This window comes from Nipponia nippon, unplaced genomic scaffold (genome assembly GCF_047370975.1).
Source record: "Nipponia nippon isolate SJK-2023a ecotype South Korea unplaced genomic scaffold, ASM4737097v1 scaffold_12, whole genome shotgun sequence".
Taxonomy (NCBI): domain Eukaryota; kingdom Metazoa; phylum Chordata; class Aves; order Pelecaniformes; family Threskiornithidae; genus Nipponia; species Nipponia nippon.
Window position 1 is genome coordinate 8446240 of NW_028262313.1, and position 25179 is coordinate 8471418.

General features: G+C 42.1%; 2 protein-coding genes and 1 long non-coding RNA gene across 11 annotated transcripts in view; 2 read left to right on the top strand and 1 right to left on the bottom strand.

Moving 5' to 3' along the window:
* Positions 1-17003, top strand: part of NRK (Nik related kinase) — a 119148-nt gene extending 102145 nt beyond the window's left edge. For all 8 annotated transcript variants that reach the window (XM_087748644.1, XM_087748639.1, XM_087748638.1 and 5 more), the window contains 3 exons: positions 3295-3454; positions 12251-12390; positions 13194-17003. In XM_087748644.1, coding sequence (XP_087604770.1) covers positions 3295-3454; positions 12251-12390; positions 13194-13277 — 384 coding nt within the window. In that variant the 3' untranslated portion in view covers positions 13278-17003. The remainder of the gene's footprint in view (positions 1-3294; positions 3455-12250; positions 12391-13193) is intronic.
* LOC148056680 (uncharacterized) lies at positions 14-24202 on the bottom strand. Of its 2 annotated transcripts, none has more exons than XR_015702604.1 (5): positions 24063-24202; positions 17937-18030; positions 3697-3829; positions 3366-3448; positions 14-67 (listed from the first exon to the last, which is right to left on the bottom strand). It is a non-coding gene; the product is annotated as an uncharacterized LOC148056680 (long non-coding RNA). The 2 variants fall into 2 exon arrangements; XR_015702603.1 differs by lacking the exon at positions 14-67 and adding an exon at positions 1029-2413.
* The window catches only part of RADX (RPA1 related single stranded DNA binding protein, X-linked), a 29626-nt gene continuing 28348 nt past the window's right edge, over positions 23902-25179 (top strand). Inside the window, exon 1 of the mRNA XM_087748647.1 lies at positions 23902-24622. Within this exon, the coding sequence (XP_087604773.1) occupies positions 24049-24622 (574 nt within the window). The 5' untranslated portion in view covers positions 23902-24048. The remainder of the gene's footprint in view (positions 24623-25179) is intronic.

The following is a 25179-nucleotide window of genomic DNA, read 5'->3' on the forward strand; positions in this document are numbered from 1 at the left end:
CAAAAAATTACATAAATGCCTCTCTTCTTCGGGCTGTATGTTGATGATGATCGGGTTAAGAGTTGTGCTGTATTTCGAAAGACAGGGTAAGAGAATAATTATTGTATGCCAGCTAATAGAAAACTACTTTTCTTCACATACTTTTATAACACTGAAGTTCTGTTAAAAGGCTTTTATCACATTTAGAATATCAATTATAGTGGTTTAATGTTAGAAAGCCTGTTGTATGGACAGTAATATTTTTAATTGCTTTATCTTTAGGACTTCTTAAGCAATGAAAGACACAATAATATCTACATCGATGTAGGTGACTTTTACGATCTGCCTGTGTGCTTTTCAATCTTGCTAACAAGCTGATTAAATTATCACTGAATTGAGCTGAAATTTGGCCTGGATTACAAAGGCTATTGCAACATATTTTAATCTTGATCCACTGAAGCATGTTACCTTTGCACCAATGAGTACCTGCAGCTAGAGGAGCCAGGTATTCGTGTGCACCCATGAATAATCCCAGTTTCTTCACCGTGGAGCAAAGCTGCATTTGTTTCACATGATTACAGGCTCTGTGTGCAAAATGTGATTTGCCTTTCAGTCGTGACTTTGCAGAAGCCCAATTTCCAGACTAAATAAATTTGCTGATCTTCTTACTGTGAAATCAGTCCTTAAATTCGAAAGAATTTTTATATTTTCCTCGGGATTTTCTCATTAGATTGTCCAGAAGTTGGCACGAAGATGTTGATTTCAGGTTGATGTGTACATATGGCATTACACATCTGTTCGCTGAGGTGATGGTGATCACTAAATTCCTGCTTAAACTCGGATAACCGCAAAGTAATTCCCCTGCAGATGTGAACGACTGGCATGGGGCTGTCCAATATGAAGTCTGTGCTGTGGTCTTAATCTTTTTGTTTGTTAGTTTGCTTATTTTTCAGCTGTTCTAGATAGCTCTTTTCAAAGCTGTGAGTCCCAGAGGAGGGGGGGGGGGGGGGGGGAGGAAAAAAAAAAAAAAGCCAGGGAAACTTGGGGGCTTGGGTCCAGAAAACCAGCAGGTTCCCATGGCTCCAGTCTGATGGGAGGCTCCTGGCAAGGAAACTTCTCTGCACACTTGAAAACCTCCCTGAAGTCAACAGAGCTCCACAGGGGAGAGGGTTAGCTCAGCCGGCTGCCGTGGCCTCCTTGGATCCCAAGGCAATGTTTCCCAAAGTTACGCTCAGGAGGTCTGAAGAAATCTCCCCCCGGATCTGCATGTTGCAGCCTGTGCCTTGAACCCTTTTATTTTTTAACTTCTTTTTCTCCACTCTCAGCCCTGCATTTTCAAACCAAGTGAAAACCCGCGCCTCCCGTGCAAGCCACTTGATCGCTCTGCTGCCTTGACAAGCAACAGCCTTCAGATTCTGTCAGACCTGTGTTTCTGATGGACACAGTGTTTGAGGATGGCTGTTAAGTTTATAAACCTCTCTTAATTAAACAGTAACTTTTCTAGCTGTGCAGAACAAACTGTTGAATCACCTGCTAAAAGCTTGTACTGTTTATTTCTGTGTTGGGGTTTTTTTTAAGGGACTTAATATAGAGGGTTTATTTAATCTGACAATTAGTAGCTTTGTTAACTATGCAACTACGAAAAATTCACATCAGTTTATAAATCTAAGCATGGTGCCTGCATACGATGCCTGGAAGCTGGTTGCTAAGCAAGGTGAATAATGACTTGTCAAAAAGATCATTAGCATAATTGCCCAAGATAAGAAAGGCAAAGAAAAAAGTGAACCTTCTTGGAGGCTTTAGTTTTTCAACAGGCTGCAAATATCATTATGTATCTGATGAGAGAGATTTCCCAGGTGACTGTCTTGAATATGTGGGGCACCTTTACGATTCACTCCATTTGCGTGTGCTCTTCAACCAAAGGTTAGCGTGTACTAAAAATATGTTTTCCCTTTAGAGTCTTAGACCTGAAATAAATCTGCTGCTACAGTGGCTCAATCTTTTCCGGTATTGTATTATTTTAAAGAGCATCTGCTAGAATTGGATAACTCTCTCAAGGAGCTTTGTGGTGGCAACAGACCAGACTTTAACAGGCTGACTTTAGATACTCTTGCTTTCTGGTAGCCTCTTTTCCTCGTTCCCCACCTCTTTCTTCATCTCTTACCTGCTTCGATCGCTCATGCGAGTACCAAGGCAACGCATTAAAATTGCTCTGCGACTCTGGATCCCCGTTCTAGTGTTACGGATAGTTGTTGCGGAGGCACGGAGTCAAGTGGTTGGCCTGAGTGTATTCAGTTTGGCAAGTACAGCTTCAGTGCTTCTTTTACTGTTCATTGTGCCCTTACAGTGTGCCTAAATGTATGTGCTTGAAGAAAAAAAGATCTGTGTGTTGCTGGCTTGTGACAATGATGTAGAAACTCCAGTCATATGCTTCCTACAAAGATATTAATTGTAGTGGTTTAATTTGCTATTTAACATCCTGTTTTGAGTAGTGCTTTAAACAAGGAAATGCTTTGTTATTGTTTTTTAAGGCTGTCCTCTTTTTCTTTCAAAATTGCTTTCATAAAACCCCACCTTCATGGTTGTATACTTAGGCTTTTTTTCACTTGGGACATGCTGGCTTCTGGGAGAGATTCGAGTGCATTGAACAGCTGTTAAAATAATTTGTGCGAGTGAAATGCACTGTTCCTGTGGCATGCAGAAAACATGCTGAACAGCATTTAAATGGGGAACTATTTTTAGTGAAGGATGTGGGAAGGGAAGGACAGAGAGTGGCTTGTATTTGAGAGGTCCAGGTAACTTTTCACCCGGCTGTAAATATTGTTAAATGTACAGGTTTTAGCTTGTGAGTGGGGATAGGGACATATCATGGAAAGTGAAAGCACTGATTTCCTGGAATGTGGAAGCTTTTGTCCTTCCTCCATCTTCTGAAATAATTGTGAATTCAAATTTGACTCACCTTTCTTCTGTTTATATAATGCAAGTGTTTTGTGAGTGAGTAAGTAAATATTATTGTGTCTCAGTGGCTCCATGGCTTCTTGAAACCCATTAATATTGGTAAATATAAAGTGAAGTATTGAACGTGGATTTGTTTGCGGACCTACTGTCATATTCGAAGGGGGGAGAGGGGGGAGAAAGCCTGTTTCAGAGGCTAGCTAGCAAACTAGACAGCCTTTCTGAAAACAGGCATTTCTTTCACTTTCCATGAGCCATGAGCTAGGTCTTTTTATTGCTCTGCCAAGCTAGTTAGATTGATGTAGTCACTAAAATTGCAGTTCATTTTCTGATATAAATCTTAGTAAAATATGGTTCTAGATCCAGGGGACTATTCGCCCACATGCCATTATCATCCTCCCGAATACCAGCGGAATGGAGCTTCTACTCACCTATGAAGATGAAGGCATCTACATTGATATATATGGGCATTTCACAAAGGAGACTGTTTTACAGTGGGGAGAAATGCCGGCATCTGTAGGTATGTATGAAAAATAGCACTTTATTAAATACAAGATTCTGCTGCATGAAGCCTGACTTCTTTATGAGGTTTGTATCCATATGAAAGTGGTTGTATGGCACATAAAGCAACTTCTGGGCAAACCAGATGCGTAAAGAGTAAACCGATTTATGGATGTTTGCGTTAAGACAGCCAATGATTGCAATAGGGTCTTCGCATTTGGATCATAGTTTGTATTCTTGTCACAGTTTATTGCATCGTACCTTGACTATACAGCCCAGCTTCACTGAGGATGCGGCGTACCACCGGTTTTCACAGAGAGCATTACGTGAACTACAGAGGGGAAAAAAGGTGCTCTTGGTTCCTGCTTTGATTGTTCATAGCCCATAGCGTTTTCTGTAAAAAATCACAAGCGTGGAGAGGTAGTTACTGAAGAGGTCTGTAACTGCTGTCAAATGGCCCCTTAATTTTATCACTTTCAATTCACAGTGCTGCCAGCCCAGGGTATTTCTAATAGATTCTCAATCTCTCTGTGCTTGCAGTTGGCTTTGTAGGAGGAGATTCTGATTGGACTGTAGCCAGGACAGCTGCTTGTTTCACCTTCCCCAGAGGGCTTCAAGTTAACAGCGTGGGGAAAACCAAGAACAACACAGGCAGATTTTTGGGTTTATTATTTGTTGCTTTTAATTTCTTTTCTGACTCACTCCTGTTCTTTTGCATCTTAAAACAAACATACCAACAAACAAAAAAGCCCAAGACACTTAGATTGTACAAAAGCATATTATTAACTGGATGCCACAGTGAAAAATCGAGGACGTTCACATTTCTCCTTTCACTTCTAGCTGGGACGTTTAGGAAAAGTCCATTAAAATCAGTAGAATAACACCCTTGAGTAAATGCCAGCTTTGACATTTGTAGAGGGTTTTCAACAGTGGGCAAGAAGCCCGCCTCTGGAAGACAAATCATTACAAGACAACTTTTTTTTTGCATTGTTTCGATAAAATTCAGCAAAAAAACTGCTTCAGTTTCAAAAAACAGGTTTAAGGTTATAAGCTAACTATATAGTGTTTCCTTCCCTTCACTGAATAGCCCTATCTCCAATTTTCAGCCCATATTCAGAGCTACAGGGTGTAATTAAAATGTACTAAGTCAATTCTCCATTTTTCATAGGAATATCTAATGGTCTTTGATGTGTTGAAATTTTACATCCCCTCTGAATTAATGTTAGAAACACCATAAAAAATAAATAATCAAAAAGCAATTACTCAGTCAGGGTAAGACCAGTTCTAATGAGAAATACGGAACGTAATTGGAAGCTGTACTGACGAATGCTATCTGAAGGAGACAGAAGCCTTCCAGAAGCATGTCGTTACGGGACGTGCTTCCTTAGGCCTTACTGCAAGTAACAAGCTTACTTAACATGAACACTTTCTCCAAATTGTAATTTCCTTTCCACCTTATGGCATGCGTATATGATTTTCATAAATATTTAAACTCTCCTTTGTTTTCCCGCATGTACTTCATCGGTTAGAACTCCTTTTTCCTGCCTTGGGAAGAAACAATTTTAAAATCAGCAGCATTTATATAAGTGTCCTGCCAGAGATTAACCCTAATCTCATGTTTAATACTTTTTAAACCACGGATGTTATTTGTAACTATTACAGGCTTTTCTAGTTGCATTATTCTCTCTATCTGCTATGTCCTAAAGAGTCTGTTACTAGACAGATAGTGTGTTTCAAAGACGGATGATACGTAAGGAACAAAGGGCCTTCTTACATCCTGCTTTAGAAGGGGAGATATTGCAAGAAGGGTCGCATGGATCTATGACTCCTACTTGGAAACTTGCAGTATGTGTCACTGGGCACTGACTGCTCCCAAAGCCTCTTCACTTAATCTAGATGGAGTTTGCAGGAATGCCTCGGAAGTGGACCAGAGAGAGCTTAAGTCCTTTGTCCTAATGTTGCCGAAAGTACTGAATCATCAAACCCACAGATAGGAGAGAGGTTTGTAAAGCGTTCTTGTAGCCTGGAAATCACACTGCCTTAACTGCAGTAAAAATTTCCTTGCGCGTACCCAGCTGGCATTGAAGTGAGTAAAGCTTCACCACTTTGGACCAGCTGAATATGTGATCTTTTGTGCCAGTTAATTACTCGAATTTAAAACATCCGTCAGTATACATCTGGCTAGACATGATATTCTCAATTTCTCAAGGTTGATTACATCCTAACAGAAGGAACGCTATTTGGACATTTGCCTTTCCACGTGCTCATGCAGCTATTTCTCCTGTTCTTCAGCACATCAGTATGATAATCATTTGTGCGGAAAGCTATCAGTATGAAATTGCCTAAGCATTTTTGTTACAGTATTTTAGGGCAGTTAAATAGGAAGAGGATGGAGAAGATGCTTCTGAGGGTGGCATCCTGTCTGGTGAATTTTACTATATAGAAGTTAGTCTTATCCACGTGAATAGTTTAGATTTTCTCTGTAGTCAGTCTAGAGAAATGGGCACCACCAGATGGGAAGGTGGTGCCCAGCCAGGGAGAGGTAGCTAGGACAGGTATAATGAAACATCCTGCTGAGCAGAGGGCTAGTTATGTTTTGGATGATAAGGTTAGGAGAGCTGAGTAAACAGCTAGCTCTTTGTAGAACTTCTCCCAGTGCTCAGAAAGCAAGGCTGTAGGCTTTCTCTGGAAGGAGAGGTGTCTGTCTCCATCCATCTGTCTCTTTCGTTGTTTGTACTTCTGCAGATTCCACAGCTGAAGGGAGGCAGTCTCCAAACAGCCCCTCTCAGTTGTCATTTGAAAGTTTTCCAATATGTTAGCTTGAGAACCCTTGCGTTTCTGCTACTCCTTGCAGCACTTCTGGTATCTCAGAAATGGATTTTTTTGGAACAGAAATTGTCAATCTTTATGATGTGGTACAAGATTAATTTGACTTCTGATTGGAATCATATTTCCACTAAAAACAAATTAACCCAACCTATAACTCAATGCACAACTCAAAGAGCTCTGTTAACTGTTCTTTTAATAGTTGTTTCCCACTAGCTCCTATTAATTTTCTTGATCCTTTGAAATTCTTGGCTCCAGACAAAAACATTAACTATTATGAGAGAAGTGGGAATAACCGTGGTATTTGCATGGCCAAACTTAGGGGGAACTTGAAAGTTTCATAAGAGATCCCGTTTTCCTGGAATTTCCAGACCCATTTCGGCCTTCCTAAAGTCTGTAGGAGCTTATCTCAAAATTTTCACTCTGTGTTTCAGAGATAGAAGGGTCTTGCGTTAACCTCAGGGTGCTCTCTAGTCATCCTTTGCTCATTTCTTGATTTCTTTAAACAATTACTTTGGAAGAAAACTTTTGTAGTTGATGAGAATATCTTGACGACAAAAAATAAAAAATAGTTTGTATTATAATTGATGGATTTAGGGCAGGGACTCTAAATACAGCTAACTCATAGTCTTTAATTTGGGACCTCTGTGACTGATCTGTTAATAAGAAATTGGAGAGAGGAAACTCAAATCCCGTGGGAAATTAAAATTGTAGAAGTACTCTATCTATGTTTAATCTGAAAGATATTTCACACATGTAGGGCTAAATACAAACATAGCTGTAATATTTTCTTTCTATAAAACAGGATTAAAAAAGGGTTTAAGAAACATCAAGTTAGTAAGATTTGGAAGCACTTTTGCCCTTTTGTGTCAGTAATGAATTATTTACAGTGTGTAGGCTGAGAGGGCTGGCACAAAACTAGATATTCCCAGAGTGGGGAACCAATAAAAGTCCTTATTTCCTTGACCATGTACCTATTAGAAGCAAAAAGGATGTTATGTAGAGAAACAGTTGGTTGAATTACTGCCTCAGTGCTCTATCAACATACTTGCCAGTTTCTGGAACAGTTGCTGTCCAGCTCATGCACAGAAAATGCCTGCTCGTATCTGAATGATTCTTGCTGGGCACATCTCCTACACGCTCTTTCCCCAGGGAACAGCAAAAAGCACTAAACAAGCAAACTGTCACCCCAGATACGTTTCTGGGTTGGGTTATCAGTTCTACTGGAATCACTGCAAAGGAGTGAGCAACAACTGGGAGCAGAGAAGCTTTGGAATAGAGATGCATAGAAACATGCGTGTTTAGAAAGAAAAAGGATTTAGTCATAAATTTATCCCTAGCTTGCTTGGGGTGGTTAGGGAACTGTATGTGTTAGCTCTTTGTCCAGTGCAATCTAACACACAGCAGAAAAACACCTGCCTTCCATGGCCAATTTCTTCGTTTGTGCATTTGTGGCTTTATTCAGCCCTAGGTTTTTTTTTCCTCTCTTGATTTTGACTCTCTAGCCTCTCATTTAGTAAAAGTTCTCCACAGCTGTGACTGGAGGAAGAAAAATACCCACTTCTAGCCAGGTAACATAAATAATAGCAGTAAAACTATTTAACAGAATTGTACAAGTGAAGTTACCAACTCCTTCCTCAGTTTTCCTACCCAAAATTGCTTAACTTTGGGGGCAGCAAGTTTTAAAGTATGGGCGACAGACAGAAGTACACGCAAGTAGCTAATCACTCCTTAATCAGTGATCAGCAGCATCATGGGAGAGCTGGAGGCTGGGTTTCACTGGGAACAAGCTTTGCTACATCACGGGACACTGTTGGTATCTCTGTGCGTTATTTCCATTCCCAGTCCTCAACATGTATGTCTCCCTTCCATTTGTCTAAAAATAAATAACCAAACATGCTTTCCCCAAAGAGCGGGGAACCAGTAAAAGTTGAGATTTCATAGGGCATACTGGGTTTGACAGAAGGGCCAAAGAAGGGTTCTGTAGAAGCGGACTCAGTTTTAAGATCGGTATGGTCTCTAATAGCTGGTATCTTTTACTGTCAGCAGAGTCATCACTGGATATTCTCCTTTTAATGTTCATGCCCAGCTGCATACTTGCCTGAAGCAATTTTCTCAAACATGTATACAAAAGCAAAATTCAGTAGCTTTTTTGCACTGCATTTCACCTATGCACGTACTGGCTCCAAAAAGGAATTCAGGAAAGCAGCATACGCTCTCTTTTACCCTGTGAAACGGAGTTTGATATCATGACTCGGGCAAGCAAAAGCGGGTCAGACTCTTAATTCATGTTCAGTTTGTTCATTTCGAACTTCTTGGTTTATCTGGAATCAGTTGCCTGGAGAATTTTTGGAGTCTCCATCACTAGAGGTCTTCAAGGACAGGTTAGACAAACAACTGTCAGAAGTGATACTGATGTGGCACAGATATGGATGGAAGAGAAGGTGCATTAAGGTTCTTTCCTGCCCCATTTCTGTAACACTAATCAGAAAAGTCCAATTTTATGATATTTTGCTAAAAGCTGGCCCGATTCTGCTCTCATGCAGAGGTCAGTTGGGAATAACTGCTTAGGGCAGTGAGCCAAATTCAGTACAGGAGATCAGAAAAGGATTTTTGAAGGGGAAGAGTTTAAAAAAGAAAAGGAAGCTTAAGAAGGGAAGTGAGACTGTAGCAGCGCCTGGGTTCTGTGGTGCCAAGTGCCCTTGTCTCATTCAGCCTATGAGTATGCTACCGGTGTGAGACTGGGATCATTAGCTCATGTCAGTGACACTTCATAGAAGTTAATGGATCCAATATGGCTCAGTAATTTCTTTCCCCTTTCCTATCTCCCTCAACCATTTCCCCTTGAAGCAGGGAAGTGACCTTCCCTGAATGAGGGCTCTACTCAATACAGACTGTAAACAGGAAATACCAAATCACACCCCAAGTTCAGAGCGTTGCTAATGCTTTCACGATGTTAAGAAACTGATTTTGAGCTCACTTTGCTAAACTAACTTTATGGCATATATTCTTTGATGTCCAGGGAGTAATGCTGGTGTAAATAGTGTAACAAGAACCCCAGCTCATGCACAGCTGTAGGTCTTTTAAGATATGCGGTAATCTGGGTGAAGCAGGGGAGCTTCAGGTAATTCTGAATAACTTTGTTCCAGTACGTTAGGCAATATTGGCACATCAGTCTGAGTCAGTATATGCCTCTTCTGCTGAGCTACTGTCCAAAGGACCAGAGTAACTGTCTAAGTCTAGGGTTGCTAGAAACCGGTACAATCTTGCATTGTGTGTAATATAAATACCCTTATGTGTTGCTAGCTGGAAGCACAGGATATTTTTATCTGAAGCTTGTTGAGGTAGAAAGTGGACTCAAAATAACTATTCCTAAGTTGCTCATGGTGTAGGAGCTTTTGTTCCAGAATAAGACAACTTTATTCTGAGTACCTAATCTGCTCTCTATTCATTTGACATGAAACACTTGTGAGTGCTCCCACATGGGAAGATGATCAAGACTCATTACTGACCTTTGAATTCACAGCCTGCTGTCCTCCAAATTAATTTCCATGTATAGATAAATTCCTATAACTGGACGACCCCACAAATGGTATAATGGGGCCTTTTTGTTGGCATGTTATTCCACAGATGCAATTTGAGAAAGAACTTTCTGATTCTGCTACAAGAATGAGTTTTTGTGCTACTTGTACTACAACTGAAATTTGACAAGTTCTCAGTATCTAGGCCAGCCAGCAGAGAGAGCACCAGTGGCTGAACTTTGTGTATCTGTTTTATTATGTTCCTACTGTAAATACGGATGGGAGATCAGGTCTCTTCTGAACATGGCAGTGGTGGTCCAGTCATCCAGGGCTTTCTATCCCGGATGACCTAGAGGTTGCAACAGAGCCTAATTAAGCGGTTACTGAGAGCTGCAGGGATGCTGTCAAATTGAAATCTGCCAAAGGTATGGATATAGCTGATACAGACATAGCATATTGACAACTTGAGCACAGATTTCATGTAGTGGAAAAGATAAGGAGACTTACGAGTGGATTAGGTCTTTGTTGCTGGACCTATATGACCTGTACTAAACAGTGTAGCCATAGAACGCTTTCATACACACCTGCCTCGCTGTCTGCTCCCCCAGAACCATAGTGTGCCTCTGTCTCTGTTGTGTTCAAAAGCGAAGTTTGAAAAGGTTAATGTGGTGTCACTTGTTACAAAAAATAGCAAATGTCTCAGTATTGTAACATTTTTATCTTCACTTTATGTGCGGTCTGGGCCTACCTTTTTAGATACTAACTGCAGATTGCATGAGTGCTGCCCTGGTGCTCATCATGCTACTGCTGCAGTGATTCAGAAATGTTAAGGACAGTCTTCCTCGCAGCCTGCAGCAGTAGTGCCCTGTTGTACAGCCCAGGAACTGAAGCATAAAGAAAAGATTTAGAAATGTATTGATTTCAGGTGTTTGGTTTTTAGAAAATACTCCTCCCCCCCTTCTCTTCTCCCACTTATCCGCAGTTGCTCACTGCTGTTTTGCTTTTCAAACGGGATGTTTTTTCCCTCTTTCCACATGACTGGGATAGTGGGAAAGAATTCTCTTGCTCTCAGCTCTAGTGGCAGGGAAGCCTTCAGTGTGCACAAAGAATAACTGAAAGTATACTAAACAGATTTAGGGGAAATTTGTAGACTTTGAGGGAACTAAAATCACAACATTGTAGCCAAACCACATGTTTCCAAGGAGGTATAATTTTCATACACTTGTTCTGACAAGAATTATAAAGCAAGGATTCCAAGTTAATATTAAATCAGTAACCGCTAGGATATATAGTCACTCAGGCATATTGCTTTTCTGCTGTCCTTCTAAAGTAGGATTGCAGGCTGTTGTTTCCTTATCAGTGTGTACAGAAAGGTTAATTTTTAGACAAAAATCTAAATCAACATGGAAGGTTTTAAGGAACAGACATTGCTTGTACTAATAATGTAGTGCAGGGGAGCACTGTCCACTGAAGCTAAAAACCAGTTAAATGCACACATTCCCTCTACATCATTTCAGAGCACCAGAATTCTCAGACTAATGAAATAACAGTTCCTAGTTGAGCAAGAACAGTTTCTGAGCGCTGACTATTAATAGAGCATAACTAACGTGTTTTTTACCTTGGAAGCCCATACATGCACTAATCAGAGGGCTTTCATTGAAACTGGGCCTAATTTGAAATCTGTGGTGTTAACTCCTTCGTCACTATTCTGATTTCTCATCTAATTAACAGATTTAAAGGGAGTAACATAGTAAGCTTCTACAGTGCTGGAGTATCTTCTTTTGGTTTTGGAGATATTGCACGTAACCAGTGATGGGAAAACAATAGCTAAGGGCACCAAATTAATCATGCCATCATCTCAGATTCAAAAGTATTTAGGTTTCAGACTAAGCTGAACTCCATGGTAAATACAAACCCAGCTTCCTAATGGGAGGGTATAGAGAAGACGGCGTCGAGACTTTTCTTGGACATGTACAGTGAAAAGATGAGAGGCAAAGTGGGCACAAGTTGCACCAAGAGAAATTCCAGTTAGGTATTAGGAAGAAATTTTTAACCTTGAAAGCAGTGATGCATTGCAGCAGGGGCTCAGAGAGGTTGTGAAGTATCCAGCAAAACATGTCTGGACAAGGTCTCGAGTAACCTTGTCTAATTTGGCCCTGCTTTGGGGGCAGGAGTTAAACAAGATGCCCTTCAGAGGTTTCCGCCAACCTTTTGTGATTCCAAAATATACAATATTAGCATACTTCAGATTTATGTCTAGAGTCCAAAATAAGTCTGAGAGGAGAAACTGAAATTTAGTTACTGTTCCCAAGGCTTTTTGTGTAAACTTAAAATACAAATAATTCAGAATATATTGTTATCAAAGAGAAAGGCTTCAGATCCATATTGACATAAATGAGGCAAGAATCAGTCTTTCAGCTGTTAAATAGTATCAAATTTTTTTTTTCCCTTTTTTTTTTTTCTTTTAGCTTACCTTCAATCTAATCAGGTCATGGGCTGGGGAGAGAAGGCGATTGAACTACGCTCTGTGGAAACAGGAAATCTGGAAGGCGTGTTTATGCACAAGAAAGCACAGAAGCTAAAATTTCTATGTGAAAGAAATGACAAGGTACAGAGATGACTAGACTGTGGTGATTTAGCAAAAATGAGTAACAGCTGACTATGACACCAAGACCATTTAATTTTTGTAACTTTGTTTTTATATTGGTTATATCTTACCTTAGTATAACTTCCCCATTCAAAACATTCCCCACTCACTATGGATATTCCACACTTTCACACCACCCTACTTTAGCCAGCTCTGTTACAACTTCCCTTCCACCCAGCCTTAACTGATACCAGAGGTGATAACAAATACAGACATTGCTCGCTGGCCAGACTCCAGCACAACAGGTGTAGTGGGGAGGGCTAGTGAGCCAGCCCTGATAATGCCCAACTACAGGACTGCCTCTCCTGGGCTACTGAAATTACAGGCAGTTTAGAGCAGCCATCATAGAAAACGAACCCCAATGCTCAAATGTTTGAGATATTGTAGGCACTAGAGTATGGATAATCAAGTATGATTTCTTGCATATAGCACTTATTGATAAATGTTCTGTGAAACCTGCTTAGTCCCACTGACATATTTAGAAAACGGGGGCCCCAAAACTGTTTAGATTAATTAGTTATTTTAAAATGTTCTCTTGTGTCTTTCCAAATAGGAGAAGAAATATATCAAAAAATATATCCCAGTTGTACCACAAGCAGTTTCACTTTAAAAAGTTTCTCATGGGATTAAAATTGAATTGTGATATATATATATCCTTGTATTTGGGACTGTGGCATTCTCTCAGATTTCCTGTGTGGGTAAAAATATTCTCATAAATGTAAACTGACAGTAGCATCTCTTTTTTTTTTTTTCCCCCTTTCAAGGTGTTCTTTGCATCTGTACAGTCAGGAGGCAGCAGCCAAATATACTTTATGACTCTTGGTCAAAATGTACTATTCAACTGGTAAATCACATCAAAATGAAGGATGCTTTGAAATTCCCTGTAGGTAGCAGTGTAAAATGCTTGGAGGTAATATACACAGATTCGCACTTTTTACCAACAAAACTTTTGTCATTATTAACTTATCAAAATTCATATTCTTTCAGTTTGGAAAGAATTCCATTTTCCTGTCAAAGTACTGCAAACATGTTTAGTTTGTCTTCTAAAATATGTTGCAAACCGAGACTGTATTCACAGTGTTGGGAGAGAACAACTTCAATGAAGAATGTAGCCGATAGAAGAAGCTCCTGTACTCTGAAAAGCATACAGTTTCATTTTCACAGACGATGTAATGTTGTTATTTTGAACTGAAGTCTCTTTCTTTTTTGGACAGCAACATCTGTAGGTCGATACAGAAACACAAACAAGTTGGGTGACAAATTGGAGTCTATTTTGAATTGGGTTTTGGCTTGTTTTGCATTTTAAGCAAACTGTTACTGTTTCACCAAGACTCACTTGTCCAAGTCTTATAATCAGTGAAAGAGCAACTGTTCGTGATGGGGCCTGATGCAGACTGGGACGCTTGAGGGATCGTATCCTGTGCTGGGTAGGCAGGTGCATTTCACTGCAGAGTTGTAAAAGCAGCTGCTTCTAGACATGTGCCTCATCTGGTAGATTGTACAAAATGCAGGGGACACACTTCATGTTTCTCTCAGGGCTGGAAGCCTGAGCCCATAGACACAGTTACTGTAGAATGTATTTGTAAAAATAGTTTAAATAGTAGTTTGTCAAAACCATACATGCATAAAGCATTATGGACCCAAACCTGTAACTTCTATTCAAACACAGGACCCGCACTCATACAAGTTGACTTAAAGGCACTACCCATGTATATAAGGGCACAGGATCAGGCACCTTCTTTTCTTCCCTTCTTGCTCTTTCAGCATCAAGTCTTCATGTATTTGTGTGTAAATACAACCTTTCCACAATGGATGTTAAGATTAACAAATGTAGTCTTAATATAGTTATGAAAATATCCAAAGAGTTAATCTATTATAAATAGAAAATTAAATAATTTCGGGTGATTTCTATGCTAATTACATCTAAATAAAGCTGCATCCACTAGTGTTATTGGTGGCAGTGTTTCTGCATAAACTCTGTTCTCAGGGGCTTGTAACTTGGCCATAAAACTATACAGATATAATATATATACACACTATATATAATCATATACTATGATTAAATTGTAGGGTTTAATGCAATCCTCATTTAGTGGATTTTTGGATATGCTTTGAAAATGTAAAGCATCAAATGTAATACAAAAGAGCTCATTCCAAACATGACACAGTATGGATGACGCTGTAGGCAAAAGTGAAATCGCTAGTTACAGTGTTTGAAAATAGATATTTTTTACTTGAAATATGTGATACTGAAAGGTGCAGGGAAAGTGTGTTGGAATATCTGGTCGTCTACCTCAAGGCTGATGATTCAAAGTTGACTTAGAAGGGGAGAAATAAAGTTGTTAAAACTGGTAGCTGTTTTGTACAGTATGTCAGGTTAAGTTAGTGTTAGCAGTCATGCTGTGACTGACAGGTGCTTTGATTGCAACCATCAGCTCCAGAACTGGCATCCTTGTATATGTCAGCAGAGAATCAACCTAGGGGCTAATCACCCTTCCCCTCCTTCCCCGTGCCCACACTTCAAATGCTGCAGGCAGATCAGAGATGCCTTCACTGTTGCTGTCTATGTTCTTTGGCTATGTGGAGGACTGCACTTTCCAAAGTTATTAACCTAGCACTTTTCAGGAGCACTAGCTTATCTCAAAATGTATAGTGTTTTTTATGAAGTATTTTCCTTTTAAATGTTTTAACTTACAGAAAAATAAGCCTAAGGCCATACTAAAAAATATGTGCAGTTCAATACTCAAAGTGGTTCTTAATATATGCAAGTAATCAGCTTGTGTGCAATCTGAATGGTATACTGTGCTCAGGCAGAGCTGTGTGAAAACAGGAGTCTAGTTGTAGTAATCTTCCTACCTGTTGCCAATGCTAGGACTGGGGCAAATGAGCAAAACATGGCTTGGCTCCCTATGCTAGCGAGTACTGGGCTTGTTTTGTTCCACTTTCACCCCCAAAAAAAACCAAAACCCAAAACAAACCCAAACCTGCAACAGAAACAGAGATGAAAGTTACAATTACAGGCAAAAGTAATTTGCAGACACTCAGAAATACAACTTACTTGCTTTTGTCTTAAAATAAAAAGTCTAAGAGACTGTGAAGAAAGAACAGCTTTGAATTTGTACCCAGAGATGTGCAAAACCTGCTTTCAAAACTGGTTGTGCTATAAGCAGTGATCCAGGCTGCCCTATAATATTTTTTAAAGTATGCTTATCTCAGCAGCCTCTGCATTCCATGGGATGCATGTGAATTTTTTTTCCCTCTCCCATTTTGGTGTCAACAGGTAGGAAGCAGATTCTTCCTGATGCTAGGCACTAGTTAAAAAGAGTTTAGCAGAGAATTTAGAACAACCCATATCAACAGATTAAAGAAGCAAATGTGATCAAATTTGTTTAGTATTATTGTAACAGAAGAGTGTGACAGTAAGTTAACACATTGTAAAGACGTTTAGCTCCATACCAAGAGGGAAAAAAAAAAAGGCAAGTTCAAGAGAGGGAATGTGCACTATTATGTTGAGATTTTAATCTTTCATTCTGTTTCCTTCTATTAGCTCTCTTATCTTTCCAGTTACGATTCAAGGCAGTGGGTTGGATTTTCATCTGTCAGTTTGCATGTAAAACCATTGGCATTATTGGGGTTACATCCAGGTGTTAATGTGGAAAGAATGAGGCCCTTAGAGGTGAATGCTTTTAAAGGATTTAGAAGTGGTATTGCAAATAGCAATAGCAACTGGATGCAACAAGGAGAAGACTGTGGCATTTTCTCTTTATCAAGAGAAATTCAGAATGGTTGAAGATGAGAAGGAGCCCAGAGATGTTGAGAAGAGTAACAGAAGAGAGTGGAAGTGACTGAAGAGGAGGGAAAAGCTGAAGAAAATAAACAGGAGTAGCCAAATGGCAGGGAGTGGATGTCTGGAACAATATATTGCTGTAGGAGGAATAAAAAAAAAGGTTGAGAGATGTTAAGGAAAAGAAAGTAACCAAAGAAACGGAAAGGTATCTGGAGTGACAGGGTGGTCTGAACACTGAACAAGAGGGCGTTCTGAATAACTGTTCAGCTCAAAGCAAAAGTTCAAAGGCTGGAAGAAAAAAATTCCAAGAGACCCAGGTTTATTCTGACATAAATTTAACTATGCAAAACATGTATCAGATTTGTAGTTTCATTTTGTGAGTTGTTTCTCTAGCTGTACCCTTTCACTAACTTTTAAAACCGGGGAGCGAACTGCTTAACAATGTGTTTTTCTAGTGATGTCACTTTGATGTGAACAAATGCTGTAGGGGCAGAAGGGCAGAAGGTTAAGGATCCATGTGAGTAATCCTTTGGTACATGCAGTATCCTAATGGCAGGTGGTGCTCCTAACGTTGTATTTGCCAAACAAGATTGTGCTAATACTGCGGCAAGATAGTATTGTATGTGCCTGCTTTCATTTTAGGAATGGTGAACTCTGTTCTGCAGCCTGAACCTTGACACGTGACTTTAAAACCTGGGAACAACGCAAGCTGTGTACTGTACATTATGTATTGTTCCATAATGTTGAAATTGTACAACTGAAACAGTCATAAAAAATACTCTGAAAATCAAAACTAGTATTGTGCTTGTAAAATTCTGTTATGTTGGCGTAAGCTGTTGTAAAAATCATAGAAAGCTTTGTTATTGTTTTCCAAATCCAGTCAATATCCCTAGGGAAACATCTATATCTGCCTATAGAGACAAAATGAATATATTGCCTTGCAGTGGATAAAGATGTTGAGGTGATAGTGTGAGAGTTCAGCCTAGACAGAGTGCTAGTAAGGGTGACAGCCGGCGCTGTGCTGTGCATGCTGCTAATGAGCTTCACAAGTGAATTTCTGTGTTTCCGCCTTTCTCTTTACACAAATACCCAGTGGGATGAGGGCAGTGGAACGAGAGCGAAGCGACAGCTTGCAGTCATTGACGCTACACGAACTGGCTGTTATGCATGTGTAGCAGCCTGATTGCCAGGTTAGCCCAATTCACTTTTTCTCAGGTATGCTCATGCAGTCTTTGTTGCTGCATATAAAATTTATTGCTATTCATAACGTGAGGTGTGATAGCGCGCTGTAGCTGTACCACTTAAGAGTAAGAATGAGGAAATTTGCTATTTATGCCAGTGTTGGGAGCTGGAAAGGGTGAGGGCATAAGGAAAGATTTCTCTTAATTTTTTAAAATTCTCTTTCATCAATGTTACATCTCTTTTAAGCTAGCAGAGCATGTTGTTTTCAGCATTTGATGTGTGGAGTAGGATCTGTATTATAAGTTTAAAGATATCATGGTTGCTTGATTGGGTAGATAGCTTGGTTTTGCCAGTCATTATTTTTCTTTCCACCAAAAGTTATTTCTAAGCTTCAGTAATACAGTCCACCTGGATTATTCCACACCAGTTACTTCAAATGAGTTTCACTCCCCAGCACAAGAAGAAATACATCAGGCTTGAGTTCCAGTACAATTCTGTCTGTTGGACAGGAGATCTTCTCTCCTTTTTATTTGCTTACCTCCTTTAAAATCAGGAATAATTGTAGGAAGTAGAGAAGAGCAAGAATTCTGGCTTCCTGCTTTGCCTGTGATTCAGTTCTGTACTGATGACTGCTATAAAAAAAAAAAAAAGTCCAGTGATTAATACATGTATTAGTAGTGGATTGAGAGATGTCATTAATGTTGTGGAAAAAACTTATCAAGACATAGAAAGTATTGTTTTCTAGAACCAGCATGAAAAATCTTGTACCCAGCCCCATATATGTGAAAAGAACTGCAGGTGAGGATCCAAGGGTTTACTCTTTTCAAGGCAATCCTTTATTGTTTTCTGACTGTAGGTGTGTGTTACCTTGCCAAAGGTTAGTAACATGTACAGTGAGAAGTGCTGATCTTTAAGACCCTGGTTTTTCCCCTTGCTTCTAATATTGTCAGATTTTTTCAGAGCAGGCTACAGTTTCCATCTTTCTGTATCAACTCTTACCAGTTCATTTTTTTTTTTTTTCCCCCTTAACTTTAGTGAAGATGGTTCTACACTTTCCAGGAAAAATGCTAGAGATGGTATTTGTCTTGTCCATGTTTGTTTTTACAAAAAGACAGAAACAAACTTCTCCCATCACAAAAAAAAAGCAAAACCAAAAACCAACAACAAAAAAACCCCAAAACAGACAGATAAGCAAACTGGCAGGCTTTTCTATTAAAAAAAAAAAAAAAAAAAAAAAAGTTTCAGGCACCAGAACGTGAGAAATGGTCAGTAAACTGGTCTTTGTACCTTTTACCATTCCTGTGAAAAGAGAAGCTCATTTGCCATCCCCATTAAGATGTCTCCACTTTTGGCCAAGTTAAAAATGTAAAAATGAATCTTCTCATGTGCTCAATATAACCTCTTACAAAAGCTTATCTCCCAGACTCCTAGCAGGCATTGCTGCTGAGCCTGAATGGCTGGGTCATAAAAGCAAGTTTTCCTGCAGTTGCAGTTCTGGGCTCAGACCTCATAGCCCAGCCAGAAAACAGCGCTAAAAATGGTGTGAGAAAGGAAACTGCAGTTGTTGAAATCTGAACAAGTGACACCTGATAGAAGTCTGCAGGCAAAGTAAAATTGGACAAAATGCCCAATGATGAGAGCAAATAAAGGCAATTCCAAATCTAACCTGCAATTACTAGTTTTGGCGGTTGATCTACTCTGACTAGACTAGTGCTAAAACATTATTTGTATTTTTCTGATACATATACTAAGCTTGATCCCTATGACAGGTGCTGTAAGGAATGTCGGAGGAAGTGGTGCATGGGTTAGTAACTAAAATCTCCCCCACCCCTCACTCAGTGGCATTGACTGACATGCAGGTAGGCAGCACACCCATTTAATCAGTAGTGTGCCAGCAATCAAGAGTAGTCACCTCATCCTACCCTTAAATATCGGAATATTCTGTGGCAAATATTGACTAAACAAAAAGCAAACTGGGCCCAACTATGGCACTCGTTTGTGTGACTACTAAGTAAAATTCAACTTATTTACAACAAAATAAAATTAGTCTTTCTCCAATCATCCTTGCTCATGATCCTCTCCTGCTCCCCATCCTGAGTTGTTAAAATACTATTAAGAAAACAGAAGGTTGAAATTGCTAGAAACTGAACCAACTTGGAGACACAGGAGCATCTATCCATATACTGATTCATCTGATATAGCTTCCAGCATACAAGCAAATCACGGAAGAGGTGCATACTGGACTCCAGAACAACTTTCTGACATCAACGTAGAAGACCAGGCCTCAATTTGCCCTTTCTTAAGGTAGGAGCCAAGATCAAGCTAACACATCATTTACGTAGTCCCCTGTCCTCCACACACACACTTACGTTCCAGCCCTATATACTTCAGCATCTTTTTTGTGTCCTACATTCTGTAAGGTGGTGTGCAAAATCAGCATATTGGTGCCAAAAGGCAGTAGTGAGATGGCCACTAGATTTTATCCAACATAAGAAAGCAACCATTTCTTTAGAATCTGCAAGGCAGCGAAAAAAAAAAGCCAGGAAGGGGAAGTATGAATTAGCAGGCACTAATAAGGAACATAAGGAATTCCTCTCTCCCTGGCAGAAACTGCACTGCCTTAAGAACCTTTCAAACTTACTGTGACTTGACAGTAGAGTTGCCCTGATAAAGTTGTATTGTCCACGTTGCACCTAAAGGCATAGATAAAACAGTCTGTATCTCACCACCACAAAACACAGTTTTGCAAACAAAACAATGGCAGTCCAAAGTGAAAGCATTTGGGGTTTTGTCTCATAATAGGAAAAACTAAAATATCTTCTTTAATGTACACCTATTTGCCAAACAGTAGAGCTAGGCAGTAAGATACAGCTACACACACACAAAATGCCAGTTACATAATATATCAAACAAACTGTAAATAGCTTTGTATTATCTATTGCTATTGGAGCTCAAATGAAATGGCATTTTAATTTTAGCTTTGTTTTACAGTTAAAAGTAGCTCATTTCGTAGTACCAAATTGCTCTGGAATGAAATTGTTTCTCCAAAGACCATCATAAAAGCTAGCTTACAAGTTCAGCTCCATGTTTAGACAGCTGTATTTAAGTTAAATGAAACATGAGCAAACCTGCAATCTATATAAAAGACTTCTATAGATTCTAAAAGCTGCACAGTAAATCAAGGTTCCACATAATAAAAGTGTAAGAGATCTTCCTGCTGATAGTTCACCACTTTCTTAAACTGCTCTTCAAAGTGCATAGAGCTGATTAAAGGGCAAGAGGATGTCTGCTGGGTAATCACCTCAAATGTAAGTCTAGCATTATTTAATCGCTTCCTGTTATTTTCTAGGTTGATTTAACAAAAGCACCTGGGAGATAATCGTGAAATGTATTAGAAAGGCTTTTCCATTTTTGTCCTCAAAACACTTTGTGGTGAACAACTGTGTTTTACAGTAAGCTTTATGATCTTGCACAATAGCTAATTTTTTTTGATGTACAGCATCACCTTCTATTCTTTTGTGCCTTTCATTCTTCCAACATATATTAAACGTAACGTTTAACAGAATGTGATAACGTCCTCCTATTCAGCATAGCCCATTTCTCACTGGCATTGCTATAGAGGCTAACTGCTGTTTTTCTTAAGGTCTGTTGTACATAAAACCCGAGGTACTTGGCTGCTAATTATGTCTGAGAATTTGACGCTATGTATGGATTTACCAGAGGTCGACACCGGTACGGTTCAGCATCCTTAGTTGTAGGTATATGAAAAAATCATATTGTCTTCAATGAGCTGCTTAAATGCCCCGATGGAAGAGGCTCAACATAACACGCTGCGCTCTTAGTTTTTGTGATTCTGATACAGTCATCTGCTGATGGCTCATCACCATTCATTACTGATTCTCCAAGTGTTTCTGAACTTCCAGTTTCTAATACAGTCACATCTGTCCCACTGGCCAGGTATGGCAGGGAAATCAGGGAATCTAGAGGAACTCACAGACATAACCAGTCATTAAAACCTGCTGTTACCAAAAGAGAGTTACCCTGTTGCAGTTTTGAAATTGGTATGTTAGCTAGACCTCTGCTGGTGAGAAAGAAGGTAACAGGAGCAAGTTTCTAAGAGAAGAAACTATCTCGTATCTGAAACTGCAATGCATACAAGTTTATCCAAAATTACAAAGTATTAACTCTTATCAGTCCACTAACACTCTACAAAAGCTACAGCTTCGTAGTTTTCATGACTGAAACCACAGTGACTTACAATAATAAAAAATCCTGACAACAGATGTACATGTAACAATTACCTCTGCTATAAATAAAATAACCTTTCTTCTGCAACTCATATCACGAGCACAGAAAAAAGTGGAGAGAAGCTGGGAACAGTCCACAGATTTCCTCATTATACCTACAGATTCATTTAATAGCTGGAAAAAACTCTACACCACAGGTCTCCAGGTAAGGCTTGCGTGTGATGTGAAATCACTCCCTGCGCAGCCTCAGTAAGAAGGTGTCTGCATTGTGTTTGTTCTTCTAAATTGTAAATGCCATTTTATCAGTCCACACAACAGGTCATGTGTGTACTGGGAAAAAAAAGACACCACACTGAAGTTTTACTCAATACCTTGGCTTCAATTTAAACATCAGGAATGACTGATTTGTTTTACATTTTCTCACTAAGGGAGTGCACTGTTACATAAAAATCCATAAACTCACACCATTCCTAGGGCAGTCTAAAGGCCAGAAAAGGCTTGGGCTTTAGACCCCTTTGTCTAGTTTTTTCAGTCTGTTTTAAATGGTTCGAGCAACAGGTTTTCCAGTTTCCTTAAGGCACATGCTCCACAGTGGCAAAGGTGGCAGACTAAGAATACAATCATTCTCAAGCTGCGAGCTCAGAGAACTGCTTCTGGCCCAGTGCGCGAAGCAGCTCTGCCTAAGCTGCAGCCCCATTCTGGTCTTCTGGATTTCCAAAGGCTATCCAGGCCAGTGACAGTATAAGTACTGGACACTGCTTCTCTTCTTCCTCTTCCTGTCCCTTTATCTTTACCCCTCTCTCCTCACTCTGTCCTGCTGCTTTACAGTCTAATGTTTCCTCTGATAGAAAAAAAATACATATATTAGCAAGTGCTAGTAAAGTATTAAATACAAAGTTCTTAATCCCCAGAAGTTTCATTAATATTGTAAGTGATCATGGTATCATAAAGAAGAATACGATGATAGTAGCAGTGGGATGAGAATCAATAATAAAATTTTTAAGAAGTAAGGTCACACACTTAGGGACCACTAGTAAGAACATCTCCTAATAGAGGGAAACTCAACCATTGCTGTTTGAAACAGCAAAGGAGAAAGACCCAGGAGACTTCTTCAATGGCAGGATGATTATGATTACCAACACACTGCAACCATGAAAAAGGTTAAATACAATTTTAGGAGCTAGCGCAAGACACTTCCATTGCAACTAGGAACGCATTCATAGAATTACAGAATTGTTTAGGTTGGAAAAGACCTTTAAGATCATCAAGTCCAACCGTTAACCTAGTGCTGCCAAGTCCACCGCTAAACCATGTCCCTAAGCACCACATCCACACATCTGTTAAATACCTCCAGGGATGGGGACTCAACCACTTCCCTGGGCAGCCTCTTCCAGTGCCTGACTACCCTTTCGGTGAAGAAGTTTTTCCTAATATCCAACCTAAATCTCCCCTGGCGCAGCTTGAGGCCGTTTCCTCTCGTCCTATCGCTTGTTACGAGGGAGAAGAAACCGACCCCCACCTCACTACAGCCTCCTTTCAGGTAGTTGTAGAGAGTGATAAGGTCTCCCCTCAGCCTCCTCTTCTCCAGGCTAAACAACCCCAGCTCCCTCAGCCGCTCCTCATAAGCCTTGTGCTCCAGACCCTTCACCAGCTTCGTTGCCCTTCCTCATGTTGAGGTAGAAGTGATCACGAGTATTATGCATCCAGTTAAAATAAAAAGGAACCAGGAACAGGTGCAGCAAAACGGGGACGCGGCGAATGTCTGTCACCCGGCCGGCCGGCCGCCCCGGCCGCTGTGCCCTGCCCCGCCGACCCCAGCCCTCGGCAGCGCACCGCGGCTGGGGACGAGGGCGGGCAGCAGGCCAGCACCGGAGCAGGCGCACCAACGGCCCTTCCCTGCCGCAGCCCCCAGGCTCGGTTCGCAGCCACCGAGCAGCGCTAGCCTCCCGGAGGCACAAGCCCCGGGGTACGCAGAGGCGGGCGGGGGCCGCCCAGCGCCTCGGACACCCCTTCCCTCCGCCGCTGCCCGGCTATTTATGGCCGGCGGCCCCTCCCGCCGCCTGCCCGCTCCTCCGCTTCCTCCCTGACCCCCGCCCCGCCGAGCCCGCTCTCCCCGCCACCGCCGCCGCCTTCCTGTCACCGTCTTCCCCCCCCCCCCGCAACGGTCCGCCGGCTCCACCCCTCCCCCTCCGCGACCGTTGGGAGCTTTGAATGGCACGCGGGGCGCGCGCGCGCGCGCCAGCCCCGCCCCCGCGCGCGCCATGGCGGCGCTCCGGCTCAGCCCGTGACAGCAGGAGGCCGAGGCCGCCGTCTCCCGCCGCCCTCCCCAGCAGCGGCCCCGGCCCCGGCTTTCGCCCTTCGGCGGCGGCGCCGCACCGGGGGAGGGGCCGCCAGGAAGCTGTCATGCAGGACCCTACCCCGGAACGCGGCGGTAGCGCCCCCCCCGCCGAGGAGAGGCAGGGGGCAGCGGCGGGGCCGGCGAGCGGCGGGACCTCCTGGCTCCAGAGGGTCTTTGAGGAGGTGCGGGGCTCCTCCCAGCTGAGCGTGGCCCCCGCCGAGCCGCCCCCCGTCACGGTGGTGGCGGTGGAGCGGTACCTGGCCGAGGCCCCCCCGCCGCCCGCCGCCGCCCCGCAGTACTGGTACGACGTGACCCTGGCGGACGGCGCGTGCCAGGAGCGCTGCTACCTGGCGCCGCGCCTCAACGGCCTGGTGCAGCGGGCGCACCTGCGCGCCGGCGCGCGCCTGCGCCTGACGCGATGCTCCTACCTGTATGACGAGAAACGGCTCAACTACGGCTTCCTCTGCCTGGAGGAGCTGGAGCGGGTCGGGGGCGCCGGGCCCCCCGCCGACCCGCCCCGCCACCGTCCGCCGCCCCTCCGCGGGGAGAAGAAGCACTACCTGCCGCTGTGGAACAACGAGGATCCCTACGGAGAGATGTGGGTGGCGGACAAGCCCCAGGCGCAGGTGGACGTCGACGGTAAGCGGAGAGGAGGCGGCTTTAGAGGAAGGGGATGTAGGTGGAACCCGGCCCGGAGGCAGCCCAGCGCCCTAGGGCGGCCTGCGCTGCCGAAGCCGTCCAGGGGCGCCCGCAGAGAAGAGAAGGCGCGGGTGCTTGCGTTGCTTGTGCAGCTGGGCCGGGCTCCCTGGTCAGAAGCGACCCTCCGGTTGCCTTAGGCACCGACACAGACGTGCCATATGTATCGCAGTTTGCGTGTTCCTGTTACCTTGAGGGGATTTTTTAAACTTTACGAAACGTTGATTGAAAATACAGAGCTGTGGTGCTTGCACCCGGTCTTCTGAGGTGTCAAAAACATCCGTTCCAGTCGTAGTCTCTTGGCTAGTCCGTGGGGCTGGGGGCTCGCACCTGGAAGCGGGCACCCAGAATGCGGTCAGTGCTGAGGGGCTGAGGCCAGCCCACGAAGCCTGGTGGGGAGGGAGGTACAAGCAGGACTTTTGCACAAGTGTGATGCCCTTGTAGGCCAGCACATGTGTCTTTTGTAGTAGCTCTTGTACTCGTCTGACAACACTTCTCTG